This window comes from Mangifera indica, chromosome 14 (assembly GCF_011075055.1).
Source record: "Mangifera indica cultivar Alphonso chromosome 14, CATAS_Mindica_2.1, whole genome shotgun sequence".
Taxonomy (NCBI): domain Eukaryota; kingdom Viridiplantae; phylum Streptophyta; class Magnoliopsida; order Sapindales; family Anacardiaceae; genus Mangifera; species Mangifera indica.
This window is the reverse complement of record NC_058150.1, coordinates 13,096,204-13,114,306: the sequence shown is the minus strand read 5'-3', so window position 1 is coordinate 13,114,306 and position 18,103 is coordinate 13,096,204. Positions and strand designations below refer to the sequence as shown.

General features: G+C 33.1%; 1 protein-coding gene and 2 long non-coding RNA genes across 3 annotated transcripts; all 3 read right to left on the bottom strand.

The window, feature by feature from the left end:
* Positions 1–7,276: 7,276 nt before the first annotated feature.
* On the bottom strand, positions 7,277–8,034 carry LOC123195421. The gene is made up of 3 exons (XR_006497451.1): positions 7,972–8,034; positions 7,720–7,777; positions 7,277–7,505 (listed from the first exon to the last, which is right to left on the bottom strand). It is a non-coding gene; the product is annotated as an uncharacterized LOC123195421 (long non-coding RNA).
* Positions 8,035–10,275: 2,241 nt separating this feature from the next.
* LOC123195498 lies at positions 10,276–11,014 on the bottom strand. The gene is made up of 3 exons (XR_006497478.1): positions 10,914–11,014; positions 10,749–10,811; positions 10,276–10,619 (listed from the first exon to the last, which is right to left on the bottom strand). It is a non-coding gene; the product is annotated as an uncharacterized LOC123195498 (long non-coding RNA).
* LOC123195676 (zinc finger BED domain-containing protein RICESLEEPER 2-like) lies at positions 11,015–13,268 on the bottom strand. The gene is made up of 6 exons (XM_044609493.1): positions 12,978–13,268; positions 12,591–12,845; positions 11,695–12,359; positions 11,400–11,602; positions 11,142–11,323; positions 11,015–11,053 (listed from the first exon to the last, which is right to left on the bottom strand). The coding sequence occupies exons 1-6, from the start codon at positions 13,266–13,268 to the stop codon at positions 11,015–11,017; spliced, it is 1,635 nt and encodes a 544-aa protein (XP_044465428.1).
* Between the last annotated feature and the right edge of the window lie 4,835 nt (positions 13,269–18,103).

Here is an 18,103-nt window from a genome sequence, read left to right as displayed (position 1 = left end):
AACAATATAATATTTTGTCTTATTGACAAATGGTCTAAAAATTTATATATTAAGATTTTTAAAACACGTCAATAATTTGAATAGCCAAATTAAATTTTTACTACTTAATAATAAAATAAAATAATATGAGTAATTGTAATTATATAAAATATAATTATATACAATTTGTAAAGATTTCAAATTATTACTATAAGGATACAACATATAATTATAATGAGATAGAACTTTAAAAAAGGTCTATAATTTGATTAATAAAATCAAATTCTTACTACTTAATAATAAAATAAAATATTTAAATAAAAATAAACAGTAATATGAGTAATTATAATTATATAAAAATATAACTATATGCAATCTATAAAGATTTTAGCTGATGTTAATATTATTTTTTAACATTTCTATAATTGATTCCTAGTAAATTCTATTACAGTAATATTTCTTCAAAATATTTAAGCTGATTCAGATTATGTTAGGTTACTTTTGTGTAAATATTAATACTACTTAATTTAATTTTGAGTCTTGTTGGGTAAACTTGAAATAAATTTCGTGTTAAAAAACTTATCTCTAACCCAATATTTTTTGTGTTATATCAAGTTAACAGGTCGTGTTAAAAATTGCCAACTTTACTTATTTTTTTCATATTTATTTTGTCATTTTCTTTATATGTATATTATATATATATATATATTATATATATATATATATATATATATATATATATATATATATATATATATATATATATATATTTCATATTTATAAATGAATGATTTTAATAAGTTTAAATTGTAATCTATATTGGACAAAACCATATTTTTTTAGTTTAGCTTGAAAACCCAAAATAGTTTTATTTGGTTTGTAAATTTTTCAAGCCATTTTTTTTTAATTTAGTTTGAAAAAACTCTCAAGTCACACCAAACCGAACTATGCACACCACTATAGGAGGGAAAAGTATGGGTAAATTTCCCTACAAGGATAGAGAAGGGAAGGGGAGGCAAATTTTTTTATAGAGAGGGGACAAGGATTCTTTGTCATTCTCATATGAGGGACAGGGCGAGAACGAGGAGGTGGATTAAGGTATTCGGCCTCTACCTACCCTATTACCATCTCTACTAATTAAGTTGACCAATAGTGCAATTTGTTGGTGATAAAATTAGTACCAACAAAAAGTATATTGAATTGTGATGGAGTTCAATACAAGAAGATGAAGAGACACAAGAAGACAATCAAGATACGTAACGTGTTTCGTTTAGAAAACAATAATATTACAACTGCGATTATGATATTGTCATAGTACTTTAATACAATGCCTAAGTATTAGTAAGTCATTGGAATTGTCTTTCACTTTAGACTTTTCATTGTTTTAAATTTATATTTGTGGAGACTAGGGTTACATGTGTAACTATTCAAGTAAAATGTAAAATTATATGACTTGATAGACGTTGTTGTGATTTTGGTATGGTAAGATAGTGATTGCTTTGATTGCAAGTTGAAACTTTTCTAGTTGTGATTTTGGTAGTGATTGCTTTAATTGTAAGTTGAAACTATTGAAGTTATGATTTTGGTATGGTTAGTCACTTCTTAAGTGATTATCAATCACTTATGCCAATACAAGTGACAACTAGCTGTCATTAGGTAAGGGATCCTGAATTCTTTCCATGGCATATAACACTTTAGGCTTGTTACCTCCTATTAAGGGCACTCTTAGTAAAGATGACAATAAGACATTTCTAAACATGAATTAAAATTATGATTATTCAACAAGGTAAATAATGGGTAACAAGTATGATATCTCTCTCGCTATCTAGAGACATTATCTACTTGATGTCATGTATGTTGACACTCTAATTAGCAAACTAAGCAACCAAACTCATTGAACCCATGGATTAGAATGGTGACTTGAGAATACCATTTCGGGTGTAAAAAGTTTGTCTCCTTTCAAAATGACCTGATCAACTTGGGTATCTTGAACACATAATTAGCCTTGATAATTAAAGCATCCCAAACTTGTTGATTCCAATGACTAGACTCTTATCACTCTATAGTGATTCATTTTTTGACAACAAGAAGTAAGGTAACTTACATTGTCCAACCAAGTATAGAACGACAATCAATGGATAACACCTCTTAACATACGAAACATGTCTTTGATCAAAGGATAACATCTGCTTAATGCCCCACACATTGTTGCTTTAAACACATTAGTTACCTGCCTATAAGTCAAACATGCAAGACTACCTAAATGTATGTTGATTCTCTTAAAAAAGGTGGTTGGATACAATTATTAGAATCCATCTCAACATGTTAGGCTTCAACTTCCATTAATAGAGGTCTTGTCCCATAGTATGTAATGCATATCTTAAGTACGAGTAACATCGAATAAGTAGAATGCACCCTATGTCTAGGCAGTCAAGACACCAACCTTCGATGGTCAAGAGATAATTGACATCAGGTCAATGTCATCTTTAGGCATGCTATAAATTCATGTCATGAGGTTAAAGTTTGATATTCGATGTTAAAAAATAACTTACCATCTTATAAGTGTAAACATCTAATATTTAGAATTTAATTCCTATCTAACAGGTTACATCGAGGTTTGTGGTACAAAGTCCAAGGACGATCTAACCTACATTTGCTAAGCAAGACTTACACAAAGAAAAGATTGTGTAAATTTGTAATATCCAAAGGTTACTCATGCCAACAAAATTCCGCCCGTCATGAGTACAACATCCAAGGATATAAATCATGCAAACTAGGGGCATACATATTTATGTCATCATTCTAATGTGTTAGTCCTAAAGGGATAAGTAGTCAATAGAAGTGAGCAAAAGCTTGAAAGCTATTTTGTAGCCCATCTTAGCTATTAACTTTCACTAGTCTCTCCCACAAACCTAATGCAGAAGACTCTATAAGAACACTGCTTAAAAGAGGGATCATTATAAGCTTTGTCACCACTTTGGTGACCACCTGCTTTTACTAAGCCATGTTGTTACCCTGGTGCTCACAAGCTCCTAATAAGATTTCTCACTGTTGTAATAACCGTAGATGTAACATCTAACAACAAAAAGATTTTTACTCAAAAAATTATTGAAAAATGAAGTATTGTAATGGCATGCCTAATGATGGTTGGGGGTCATCATAACTCCACAAACTCATTGTCTAAGTTTAAGTTTTCACAAACACTCAAATCGTAGTATTTACATTTTAAAATGTTTGTTTCTTGTTCTTGTATGCTAGTCACCAAAAGATGTAGGTCAAGATTCTTTAGTATACATGACAATAATAAATATAATGCACCAAAAATACTTGTAATTGTAAGTTTATTAATTGGTTGCTTTATAATTATAAGTTGTGAAAACATACTATGAAAGAGGAACGAAATATGGCATCATTAGACCTTTTTTTTTTTTTAACTAAAGAAAAAGGGATAATAATTAAAATAGGCACGAAAGTTTCTGCCTAAACTTTTTTAGACAAACTTTAAGTGATTTTACTTTTTTAAGCAAATTTAATTTGTATTTCAATAATACTCCTCTCTTCTAATTACGTTAGATTTGATATAGTTTTTCTTGAAAAACCTTTTCTCCTATATCATCATATTGATAACATGATATGTTTGATAACTTATGATCCAAATATTCAAAAATATATAATTTTTTGTGTAATTGTTAATATTTATAAATCGTAACAAAAAGCTGAACATAAGTACACAAAGCGCATGCGGGTGCGAAGAGGTGTGTGTAAGTGTGTGTGGGTGTGAAGAGTGCGTGCAGGTGTGTGTGAGGTGCAAAAAATGGTGAGCGAAATTGCAATACAAAATTACGTGAATTTATGCATAAGAAAATTGAAAAAGTTGAATAAAATTGTTTTATGAAAACACTTGTCATTAAACAATTGCATGAAAACAATTTACATGAAGACAATTGATTTCATTTATTAATGATTTGGATGGGGTAGCTTTGGAGGCATATGAAAATATTTATTGGATTAAAACACACTTCTTTACTTATTTCATTCAAAACTTAATTGATTTTAAACAAACCATATTTCATTTTCTTTAATTGCTTGATCAAAAAAATTGGTAGGAGTGATATTCATGCTTGGATTTAGTTGGCAATTGTGCAACAAAGGTGGTAATAATTTAAAAATATATTGGTAGAGTTCAGACATTAGTTTAAATTAATAGAAAAATCAATTACAATGGATTTGTAGAAGCGATATCTTCTCATTTGGGTATCGATCAAAGTTATAATAAGATAAAAATTTATATGTCAAATCCAATGGAGTTTAGTGATTTGCTATATTTATTAAAAGATCTATGATATTCGGATGATGATAAAGATATCTAAGTCACGTAAAAAGTCTTTTTATTTCTTAAAGAGGTGACACACCAAATTGAATTCCAAGTAAATTCTGAACAATAACATCCAAAACTAGAACAAGAGATTTACCAAGAGGTTCATCAAAACCCATCCATTGAAGTTCACTCTGTAGATAACATATATACACAACCGAAAAGTGTACCCCAAATAAGTAGGGTAAATGTAAACTTGATCATGATGGTATTGAGATTGGTATTGGTTGGAATATTTTATCTCAATATTTTGTCCATGGTGAAAGAGGCCTAGAACTGTTGTGGGGTACACTTAAAAGATGTTATCAAATGGGCAATTTATCAATAAATGATTTTCACTTCGACGAAGAAGATGAATATCGTGGTTTTGATGATAATGGCGATAATGATTATAATAGTGGCAATGATATTAGTGATGCTGAAGGGGGTGATAATATTGTTGATGATGTAGAGGTTGGTCCATTAGGGATAACGCATGAAAGTTTAGTTGATATTGCTCTAATGCATCATTATTCTAATCCATTTTTTGGTGGTTCAGAGCCTTATAAAGATGTAGAAAATGAGGGAAATGAAATTCACATAGTTGCATCACAAAATGGCAGATTCAAAGTGAAAGATCAATTTGCTTTTAAACAAGTTTTAATAGATACATTATATAAGGATACATTGGAAAATGGTTATCAATTCAAGGTTTCGAGTTCAAATAAAAGAGATGGGATATAAAGTGTGTGCATCAATAATGCAAATGGAAAGCAGAAGGGGTGAAATTAAGTAACAGTGACATTTTTGTGTTGCAAAAGTTAGGAACGCACACTTATCTTTAGGATCTCATAAGACCTCATCATAGACAAACAAACAAAATAACACTTAAGAAAATATTACAAACATTTTTTACTATAAGTGATGGTGTGTATAGGCCAAAAGATAACATAATGGATATGGTGGATATGTATCAAATTGATATCTTTTATACACAAGCTTGACGTGCTAAGAATTGGGCTTTGAATGAGATAAAAGATTCACTGAAGGAGTTATTCAGACTATTATAACATTTTGTTACAACTTTGAACAACAAAACCCTAACACTATTACACAAATAGATATTAACATGGATAATCAATTTTATACTGTCTTTATGGATTTAGGATGTTTTATTAAAACATTTCGTGATTATTGTCGTCCCGTTATTTGTATTAATGGGGCATTCTTGAAAGGTCGATATTGGGGTACATTTTTTATTACAATGGACAAGGTTGGAAATAATCAAATTTATCCATTAACACTTGGCATTGGAGGAAAAAAGGAAACAATAACTTAGACCCCATTCTTCTGAGTAATAAGTGTATTGGGGACCTCTTAGATTTAACAATCATCTTAGATAGACACTACACTCACTCGTTATATGAGAGAAGCGTTCCCAAATGCGCAACATGGTTGGTGTAACCATTATATAAAGAGGAATATTTATAGTCGGTACAAACAAATAAAACATGTAGAAAGATTATTTTGGAGAGTTATAAAAACTTATCGAATAGAAGATTTTGAGAAGGCAATGTGGATGGTTAAAACTGAAATCCCATTGTAGCAACTTATTTGGAAGGTATTAACTATTAACAGTGGGCTTGTGCTTATTTCCTTAGCATTTGATATAATACTATGATCGCAAATATTGTTAAGTCGTTTAATGCTTTGACACGACACGCATGCAAGTTGTCAATGATAATGCTCTTTGAATTTCTATGTTCTATCTTACAAAAATAGTTTTATATTTGTCGCAATATGACATGTTTGATTAATTTTGTATTTAATATTTGATGTTTGTATGAATTCATAAATTATTAATATTTTTATGTTTGTTTAATTATGTAGATGCTTATATCGATCTCGTGACTCCATGGGTAGGGGTGGATTCGAGTCGAGCCAAGCTCGAACATAGGGAAACTCGATTTCAGCTCGTTTACTGTTCACTCGAGCCGAGCCGTGGCTCGAGCTCGTCGAGCTTAATGAAAATGCAGCTCGTATTTGAGCTCGCTGGCTCGCGAGCCTTTAAACGAACCGGATCATGAGCCATATCGAATCGAAATATTCGCGAGCCTCTTATCGAGCTGAATTTTGAGCCGATAATCGAGCTAGGACCGATAACCCTGAACCAGCCGAGCCATCGAGCTTCTAACGAGCTTAAGAGTCGAGCTTTCAAACGAGCTTACGAGCTGAGCTTTCGAACGAGTTTTTGAGCTAAGCTTAACGAGCTTGTTCGCAAGATCATAGTTTAAAATTTTAAAAATATTATTTTCGTTTAAACATTGTTTAATACATTTTTATTGTTTGTAAATCAATCTATTCTATTTATATATTTTGAGAGAGAAGAGAAAAGAGTGAAATGTATTTATTAAAAGATAAACCCAAATGGAGAAGCAATGTAAAAAAGCAAATGGCTATGGCTTCCTCTGCTTTTGATTTTCCTTTTTTTCTCTTTTTTGGGGTAAGTCCTTGACACAGATTTAAATCCAAATAAAAAAATTGTATTTGTTTTTCCCTATTTTAAGGAATCAGGGGATAAGGAGAAGACGCAGGGTCCTGGCTAATTTTTTTTTTTAGTTTTAACTTATTACTAAGTAATATATTGTCATTGACAGTTGTGTCAGAGCATGCTCAAAGAGCAATCTTGTTAAGAGCTGCGAATGCCATAACAATATGCTTCTGCCTGAGTAGAAAGACTTGCCATCTTTCATATGATGCAAATGCAATGCAATTACCTACATTGAGCAGAAAGAATTAATTTTTCAACTTCTGTTTGCTCATCTATAAGGCCAATAGAACCAAGTTAATTATAATGACATAAATCATAACCTGTATTAATTCTCCAAGAGCAACAGAAAATTTTTCATGTATTAATTGAGTCAATGAAGAAGCACCAATCACTAAGAAACTTAAAAAAACCAAAGTTTGATGGATTTGAAGTCCAGCTTTATTAGGAATATGAGAATGAATAGTTAATATAGAACCAACGATGACAGGGCAGCATAAAGAGCTTCCTCCTGTTCATGAATCATGCGGAAATGTTCGATTAATTTGCTTTTGAAGAAGCAGGATTCCACCCAAACTGGATGATTATTGGTTTGCCTTTGAAAACGTATCCATTCACTAGATTCTGCAAGAGAACATTAGGATCATAGCTGAAAAGTTAGATTCCGTAACAAATCATTTACAACATTCAAAGAATAAGTCATAGTTCATCAATCAGCACAAAAGTTGTATAATAGACTATTTGAGCAAGACTTCATGCCATGTATGCCACATGGCCAAGCAAACATTTATAGGGATTAAAAAATTGGATATGAAATTGCATCATGTGAAAAACATACCAAAGCACGATGGGCAAGTTCACTTATCAGCATTTGGTGGCTGATCTTTATCTTTCTTCTGTTAGGATGACTAAAAGTTAAAAAGGCAGACTACTACAATAAGTTGCAACATACATGATGTATATTTCTGATATCCATAAAAACAAATAATAAGGCAAACATAGATATTAATGTTATAACATAGATATAAAATTAAAATAATGTAAAATCAGTCATCCATTCAAATTTTACAGAAAGTTCTAATTGACAAACCTCAGGCTGGCCTTGCAGAGATGCAATCAGATCTTTCATTGAAGGATCATTTGGATCAACTCCTAGAAGCTGTGAAGCAATAGGTCAGGATTCAGGTTTATATGCTGCCATTTAGTAGAAAGTTCATTTATACTGATGAAATTACACTTACTGATGTAAGGATAGATGAGACAAAAGACTGATCCCCCAACACCTTGTTTATATCTGATGGGTTTGATGAATCTTTTGTATCTTCTTGCATAGACATTTGAAGAGTTGCTTGCAGTGAAATAAGTCAATGGAAAGCAAAATGTTAATTCTTCAAAAACTAGAACTTTGTCAGCATTCAGGTAATGTTGACGATATCTTGAATTAAATTTCACGATGCATCTTTTGGTGCGTATTCTATATCTCTAAGATGCAACACTACAGTTAAACAGAAAAAGTTAACAAAACAAGAGTTTCCCAAATGTTCAACTTGGCATAGTTTTAGTAAGTTCTTGCAGCAGGTAATAACACAACTAAAGACAAGCAAATAACAGAGATCAGTTAAGTTGCATGTTAATATTTGTTCTCTCCTTTTCCTATATCAACCAAAAGGATCTAGCTAAGTGATTTTGCAATGACCTTGAACAAAAAATGAGAAAAGAAAACAGGAGATATAATACAAAAAAGTTTGATAGTTTTGACAAATCAATGAAGAAAACAATATAATCAACAAAAACTTATCACTGAATCTTTTTTATATATGGTGTAGCTGAAGAGACCCTGCCTGCCCATCTTGCGCATAAACTTTACAAATGATATTTCTTCCACAAAAATTTAGACATGCTCACTTGACAGACATGTTATGAGATCTTGATTGGCTAGAAGGAAAAAATATTTAAAAGTGAAAATGCTGTCTCAAATGTTACAATATCTGATTTGGAAAGGCTGCTTCTGTTATTAAAAATCTAATAAATATGTTGTATTACACTAATGTTATGCACAAGTTTCAAGACTCAACCCAGTTGAAGAGCACAGATTAAGATTACCAGCCAATTTTCTCTAGCAAAATGCCTCCTGGAACATCAGAGTTTCCTCAGACACTGGCTGAGACTTCATTTGCAACTGGATTACTAGTTTTTTCTTTGGCGGTTCTTGTGTCTTCTGTAAACAGCCTTATTTGGAACCAAAACAATAAATATGTTCCTGTCTCTGAAGTTCTTGCTCTCCTCAGTGGCAATTTGCAAGCCATTGCACCAATGAAGACTTGAAATTAACAAAAGAATGAATCATAGTTTTAAATTTACTAGCTCAAAGCAACAATAGCAAAATGTGAATACTAATACTGACTGATACTAGAAATTCATGTGTAAATTATGCCATCAAACTACACACAACAAGCATATGATAAGTACATTAGAACCCAGCTTTGGATGAACAAGTTGCCACATAATTTCCATTGATCTTTCTGTTTCCTCTAGATCATTTCCACCAACAAATGTTATGATAGCCAAACACCCGAGCAGCTACAATCACAGACCACTTATGCATAAGAACAATGGCTGACAATCATCATGAATAAAACATTTGAAAGTAATGACAACTAAAAGTTGGCTAGTGAATTCCAAACCAACTGAAATGTTATTATATCATACATACTGCTACTGTCTTCAAGGACTCAGACCCTGCCTTTAGAGCCTGTGAAATTGGAGTGACTGATTCATCCAATATTTCCCGCGCATTGTCACCAAAGCCAACAATCAAAGCCAACAAGCCTGTAAATTAAACAAACATAGCATTGAACATTAAATTAATGCAGGGAAAACATGAAATAAAAGTCAACAAGAGGGATCAAAAGCTAACCAATGGCCTGAGATGCTAGAGTTATCTCCCTGCTGGAGCCCCGTTTTATGGAACCCAGGCACTGATGAAGTAAAGTGGCGAATCTACACAAACCACAACAAAATATGAGAATGGAAATAGATGTCTACATCAAAATATATTGCCTGATAAATCCTAATTTATTAAGTCATCAACTTGGAAAGAAATAGAAACCACATTATTCACTTCTTTAATAAACAAGTTTATAATAAATCTGAATTTTTCTACTTCTAATAAATGGCACCGTCTACTTACTTCTTTTCAACAAACTGATGCTGCAAGCTGTTATTGAAAGCCTCAATAATGGAGGCCAAAGCTTTCTCTCTTGTGAAGCCCTTTTTATCCATAAAAGGAAAATTTAACAAAACAACATTAAATTTTGCAAATTACAAGATCGCTCTTATAGATCAAAAGATGCAATAACTTGAAATCATACTAAAAAGCATGGTGATTATCTTAATTTTGATTTATGAAAGAAATAGCTAGCAAGAAAAACATTAATAAAATCAATTACTAAATAATAAAAAAATGAATTACATTAAACACACCTTTTCTCGTATAAAGCATCCAAAGCTTTATCTAACAAACTATCTTTCTCAAGCTGAACTTCTTCAGTACCAGACACCGACATATAATCAGACCTCATCGTTGACGGCAATCTGCAAGCCATCACTCCTTTAGTGTTGTAACAACACCTAAACCTTTCTGCACCACCTGGTGCCACTTTACCATCAATGTGCTTCAGCAAATGGTCCAAGAGCCCAGTATCACCAATGCCATGCCAAGATTAATCTAATTGACAACTGTGTCCACCAAAACGAAAAACTCACTAATAACATGTAACTGGATAGCACATTTATGCAAGCAAATATTTTGAGATATTTACAATCACATTTAAGAAAGAAGAATCTTCAAGGCCAGACTATTCTCACCTATTTACCCAGTCATAATTTATCTGGCAAGATAATCTCAGCAATCTCATTTTCAACTTCAATCTTCAAGAAATTAAAAATTAATGAAAGCTATTAATCATACTATCAACAGTTAAATGAAAAATCAATTTAAAGATCATATAGTTGTGATAAGTTATTGACTACCTCATCTTGTTTTTTCATATTATAACGTGTTCTCATCTAATCAGCTCTACACATAAGCATGTTAACTGTTTCTGGAGATAGAGCTGACCTGTACGGGTTAATCACTCTACTACCCACACTAAATGCGCTCTCTGAAGCCACTGTTGTAATAGGAATTGCTAAGATATCGACTGCCATTTGTGAAAGCACTTTATACTTGTATTGATTGTCTCTCCACCAGTGAAGCACATTAAAGTCCGCTGAGTTGACATCATCAGGTATCTCCACACAATGCTCGTCCAAATACATTTCTAACTCAGACTTCTTAGTTTCTACTGAGTATGTTTTCTCCTTATGATCCTTCAAACGCATCCAACTATATCCAGGACCATAATGTCTAGTTTCTGAATATCGAGAGCTTGATGATTTACCTACAAATTAAATGTTAGAACTTATGATATGTTATAAAGTTTCATTTAATGACAATGAATCAATGATCTAATGTACCTGATGTACTTGATGGTGCTTGTTGGGTCTTTGGCTGATGTTGTGGATGTGCAAATACGGTTGATGAATTTCTTGATGACAACATGTCAACGTATTCTCCGTATAATTTTTCTAACGCCCTTTTGACATTTTCTATCTCCACAGGGGTATTTTCTTCACCATATAAAGTGGGAAATGCCAAAGTAATCATAAAAAACTTTATCCTGAAATCATCACAAGCAAACTAATTAGTTAGAAACATGTTCTTTATATACATATATATTATAATAAACCCAATCAATTGTAAATTAATTACCTGGGATCCATGATGCTAGCAATCGCCATAAGGAAATTCACCTCACCCCAATATTTGTCAAATTTTTCTGACATTGCTCGCACCATCATTGATATAGAATAATCTTCATCAAATTCTCGCTCTCTCAAGACCTCTTTTATCCTAAACACTTCTTGAAAGTATCTATTTGCAGTGGTATACTGTGACCCAGAAATTAATTTTGTTATATCATCAAATATTTCCAAGAAGTCACAGACAACCTCCAATCTCTCCCACTCTTCCCTTGTTGGACAATAAATATAACTTGACTCAACAAGCATAAACCGAAGAAAGACCTCTTTGAACTGCAGTGCTGTCACTAGCATTTTGTATGTGCTATTCCATCGTGTAGCACAATCCAAAACTAGCTTCCTCTCTTTAATTCCACACTGCATAGCAATTTTGGCAAAATTTTTTTGCCTTGCCTCACTAGCTTTTATAAACTTTACACTTTCCCGAATATTGTCTATGATGGGTTTAATCACGGCCACCCCATCCTGAACTAACAAATTTACAATATCAGCAGTGCACCTAACATGGAAAAGTTTTCCATCACACAACAAAGTTCTCTGCATTTGAAAATCTTCCTTTAATCTTTTAACACAACTATCATTTGCAGAAGCATTGTCTACTATGACAGTTTCCACCTACAAACAAAATTAATGAATATTAATGAAATGATATGCAATAAAATTATATGTGTTTTGATAAACAATTTACAAATTTGATTTTACCTTATGTTCAATCCCCCAACCCTTTAGACAGTCAAATATTGTTGCTGCAATGTCTATTCCTCTCCTAGGTGGAGGTAGGTGCACAAAATTTATAATTTGTTTATTTAAGGACCACGACTAGTCCACCCAATGCATTGTGAGTACCATGTACTCAATACTTTGATGATCTGACTTCCAAAGATCAGTAGTAATACTGATCCTTCTAGTCTCCTCAAAAACCTTCTTCAATCTTTCACGCTCTGCTTGATAAACCCTAAAGCAATCAGCTTTTACTTGTTTTCTTCCAACTTTTTCATAAAAAGGTTGCGGAACGTGAAAAAAATTAATGAAGTCGGGGTGCTCGACAAAATTAAACGGCAATTCAGATATCATAACCATGTGGGCTAAGGCCTCTCGAACCTGAAACACCAACACCATAATCATTGCATTAGTTAATATAATTAATTTCATAACAATTCTATAGTAATAATATACGTTAATAATTAAACTCAAACTAATCTTGGGATGCTCATAACTAGTCTTTGTTTTCACCACAGTTGGAGTAGGCACCCCTGAGGTTGAATGCTCAAAACCCAAAATTGTTTGTCCCTCCACGACCAAGTCTTTCCCCATTGCTTTCTTCCTTTCAACATATTGACCCATATGTCGTGTCAAATGGGAAGTAGCCTTGGTCTTTTGTAATTTCAGCTTTTTTTGGCAATACTTGCAAACCGCAAATGTAGCATCGCCAATAGTAACAAACTTATCTTCGGGATAACACTCCCAAACAACTGATGTTTTCCTCCTCTTAGTAGATGGAATAACAGGAGGTGGTGCTTCCATTTGGCTTTCAAGACGTTCAGTTGCTTCAGCTTCTTCACTTGAAGCTGAGACATCAAAATCTCCTATTGCAGCCAAATCAATATCCACATCATCAACTGGTGCTTCAATTTGCACCGATTTTCTCTCAACAGATACACATACAGAAGGAGCCATTGTGCTTGCAGTCGATGCTTGAGATGAAGCTCAACTTGCTCCAGAGGGTTCTACTCTTCTTGATGTCATATTCTACATCACAATCACATGCCAACGGTTAGATAAAATTTAAATAAAAATTTAAAAACACAACCTAGTTAGATACATGAACATAATTTTAGTAACAACACAAGCTAAAAGGAATAATCATAATTCTAGTTTAAGCAATTAACACTTTAATTCTTCCTAGGATACAAAACATAGAAAACAAAGATATATTACTAGTTTAAATGAGACAAAGGATTAGAACAGTTCAGTATTAAATCAGGTCTCGCAAAAATTAAATTGATCAATCCTATAGTTTCACGGATCATATCACTACATAGTATTGAGACATAAGGTTAACCAAATTAAGAGAGATACAACATGCAAGTAGCATTTTTTTTTTTTTTTGAAGCAGTATCCAGAATCATACTTCATCAAATTAGTCAAATTTGGTACCCAACAATGAGTAATCAAACAACAAAAAAAACTGGAAGCAAACACAATCGATTTAACATGCATAAAAGAAAACAAACAAAAGTGATACAACTTAAAAAAAAATTACAGCCTGCATTTAACCTCCACAGACAGTGAAATGATTAGATTTCTCTTCAAACACAAAGACTGTAGAATATAGACCTAAACAAAGTACACTAACTTACAGTGGATCTTTAATGATGCATGACACAACATAGCAACCATAACAAGTTTGAACATGTAGCAAACAAGATTGCAATGATATCATAAGACATTTTAGTAACAGATTATAACAAATTGGATCTACTTCAGGAATCAAATTATACATGAACATCAAATTGAATGCAAGCAGTAACACCGACAAGTAGATCTACACATTGAATGCAAATCCATATACTAAACATTGTGAACAAATTATCAAAGATCATGAAACATTGAACACCAGAACTGAAAAAAAACTTAGATCTACTAAAGTAAACCCTAAAATTAAAAACCCCAACAGCGTAGTTTCAACAATAAAATTTTATATTAAAAAATGGACTACTGAAAGGTGTCTCCTTCATCTCACTTTGGTGGTAGCATAAAATGTAAACTACTCCTACAACTATCTATCTAACCAAATCAAATCTTATATTCTTAAGATGGTGAATGTTAACTTGATAATTTCTTGTGTTGACTGCAGCCCTAGAGGGTGAAACTGATCTGAAGACAAGGGTCATACCTGCTGCTTGCACAGGAATAGATTTTGAATTATTGCACAAAATTAAGGCAACATTTATTCTCTTTTTTTTTTTAATTCATTATAAATGCAGTATTCTTTGTAAGTTTCTAGCTTTATTCTCATTATGACTTTTCATTATTAATCTACCATGGCCACAGTGTAATTGAATGTCCTGGTCCAGATAAGGACATTAGAAGATTCGATGCACATCTATGTTTTTTTCCACCATTTATTGATAATGATGTGTTCCCTTTGACGATTAAAAACACAATTCTTCAGTCATGCTATCTACGGAATACAGAGTGGGCTTGTGGAGTAGCCGTCTACATGGGCAAGTTCCTATTTGAATGAAATGGCTGAGTCATAATTAATTGGAGGACTAGTTTGTTCTTTATGAGTTGTTCTTTATGAGCTGTTTAAACTTTCATGAAGTGTTGTTACTTTAAGGGTTGTTTATTAAAGAAGCACAGTGTGTCTACCTTATGCATGTTTTCTGCGGTGAAAACAGATATGAAACAGGAAAACAGAATGTCTACCATTTAGGTCAATTGTCCTATGCCTATTTATGGGATGATTTTGGGTTGATTCACTCTTGTTTAAACTGTACTGGAGGTCAAGTTTTTGATATTGTATTATATCAGTTTTAAGCTACCACTAAATTTATCTTTTTAATTGTCTTTAATTACTTTTAATGAATCTACAATTACATAATAGAAGTAGTCGTTTGAATCTGGTAGTAGTCCTAAAGTTGAGTTTAAATTTAAAGCCTTAGAACAAGGAGTGTTTGCAAGTTATTCTGGGTAAAAAGAGTAATGGTAGACTTGAGGATTTTTTGAATAGGCCACTGATTAATTCAACAGATATTCTAATTTTCCAATAGCGTCAATTAATTCTTTGACCATAGACAGCAGCACAACAGCCGTCTACATCCAACCCCAACAGCGTAATTTCAACAATAAATTTTATATTAAGAATTAAAAAATTAAAAACCCCCAATTCAGAAACCTTAATTCCAAAGTTAGGGTTTAATCAATTTAAGGCAAAAATTACAAAATTGAGAGTGAAAAAATGGAAAAACACAAACCTGAAATATATTTGTGTCGTCCACGTCGCCGTCGTCATCAAACTTCTCGCTGTAGAACTCTCGATCGCTGGAATCTGCTATTGGCACATGATGTCAGAAGACTTGAACAGAATCGCTTGAGAAACACCTGTCGACAGAACTGGAAAGCAGCTGTAGGCCGAAACTTCAGATGGCAGAGGGCTGGACTCTGGTCTGGAACTGGAACTGGAACTGTAGCTTGGAGTTTGGTTGGAGGAGAGTTTTTATGCGTAGGTCTGGAACTGAAAGTCTGGAACGCAAGCGTGAACTAGTCTGGAAAAATAAACATGTTTAAAGGGAATAAATTATGTTCTTATTCTAACCAAAAACGGCACCGTTTGCCTTTTTGGTTAAATAAGAATTGGCTCGTGAGCCAAGTTAAGGGACTCAGCTCGCGAGCCATAACGAGCCATTGGCTCGTGACACATAACGAGCCACTGGCTCGCGATCCACAACGAGCCACTGGCTCGCGATCCACAACGAGCCAATGGCTCGCGATCCACAACGAGCCACTGGCTCGAGATCCCATAACGAGCCACTGGCTCGCGAGCCATAACGAGCTGCTCGCTTCGAGCTCGAGCTCGATTCCTCTGAAACTTAAAGCTCGAGCTCAGGTTCGGGCTCGTTAATACCTGGCTCTTTTTGGGCTCGTTCGAGTCGAACTCGATTTCGAGCTCGAGCCAGCTCGGCTCGAATCTAGCCCTATCCGTGGGTTGACAAGAAGTTAGCTAGTCATATCCAAAAATCAACCAATATGATTATCAAGCCAATAATCCTTGACAAATATGAAATGCATGGTCTGAGCAAACCAGTCGCTAAAGTCGACCTTGCTATAAGAGAGTATAGTTGTAAGAAATTTGAACTATCACAACTAGCATGCACACAAGTTGCACTAATTGTCAGATTTCAAAACCTTTTGAATTGTTATCCATGAGTGAACAAGTACTACTCAATCGAATATTAGAAAGCAGTTTATAGGGAGAGTGTAAAACCATTGGGAGATCCATCTGAATAGGTGTAACCTGAAGAAATACGTATAATCCATCCAACTCAAATAAAACATCGGCCATTGCAAAGAGAAGAAGTACATCAACTTGAATGCAATCGATGTCATGAGAAAGGTCATAGATGATTGGGTTGTACAAATCTATTACACGAAACTGATACATCATCATCAAATGTCGAGTTTTCAAGAAAAGTATAATTTCAGATAATGTTATATTCTAAACTTTACAAGAATAAACATTAGAGAAAGTGATTTTGAAATTACTGAATCATATATTAAATTAAAATGATATTTTATAGGCCAAAGGACTATTTCCTACCCAAAGTATCATTTCATCTCAAGTTCCCACCCTTTAATTTTGAAAATCCCAAACACCCATCCATGGATGGTTAAAATTAATAGTTTTAGGGACAAAATTATCATTTTATCTATAATATTAAAAATAAATTAAAATTTAATCTCTTTTTCCCTTCTAAACCTTAAAAACTAAAAGTTTCCCCTTAACCCAAGTTTTAAAAAATAACATTTCCCCTCTAGGGTTTAGTTTCCAAATCTTCGACATCAAATCTGATGTCATCACCAGTGACGAATATCTCTCAATGTCTTGTCTCCTTCTAATGGCTAAGCTTCTCTTGTTTGGAAGCTTGGATGGCATCGATTAACATCGAAAATGACTCTTAGTTTTGTCAACTCTCGTCTTCATTAGGAAAGATGAGAGATCTCATCTTTTTCAAGGAAGATAACAAAGATGAGATCTCATCTTTGTTGGGGAGATGATGTTTCATCTTCCTTGACGAAATATCATCTCCTGCTAGGTTTCTGACTATTGATCAAAGGGGGAGATGGTAAAGAAGTGACTGCTAGAGGAAGAGAAAGAAGATGGTGTCAGAGTTTGAAACTAAACCCTAGGGGGGGAATGCCATTTTTTAAAATTTGGTCTATGGGGGAAATTGTTAGTTTTTAAAGGTTAGGAGGGAAAAGTAAATAAAATTTTAAAGGGTTAAAAGTTTGTTAACTTTAACTGCTTATGGGTGGGTAAATGAGATTTTCAAAGTTAAGGGGTGGGAACTTGAGATAAGAGGATACTTTGGTGGGAAATAGTCTTTTGACCTATTTTATATTGTTATGTTGGTTTCGCTTCTTCTGTTTGGTCTGTTATTTCTATTTTTGCTTCTTTAGTTTGTTTTACCATTACTACATCTTCTATTTAAGTATATAAATGACGGTTTGTTAAGTAGTTATATTTTTTTGGTTGCAAGTTTGATTTCCCTTTTTTTCTTTTGTTTTATTATTAAAAAAATTTTTGGTAGTATTTCCCCCGTATTTTATGCATTTTCCTCCCTGTAATAAAAATC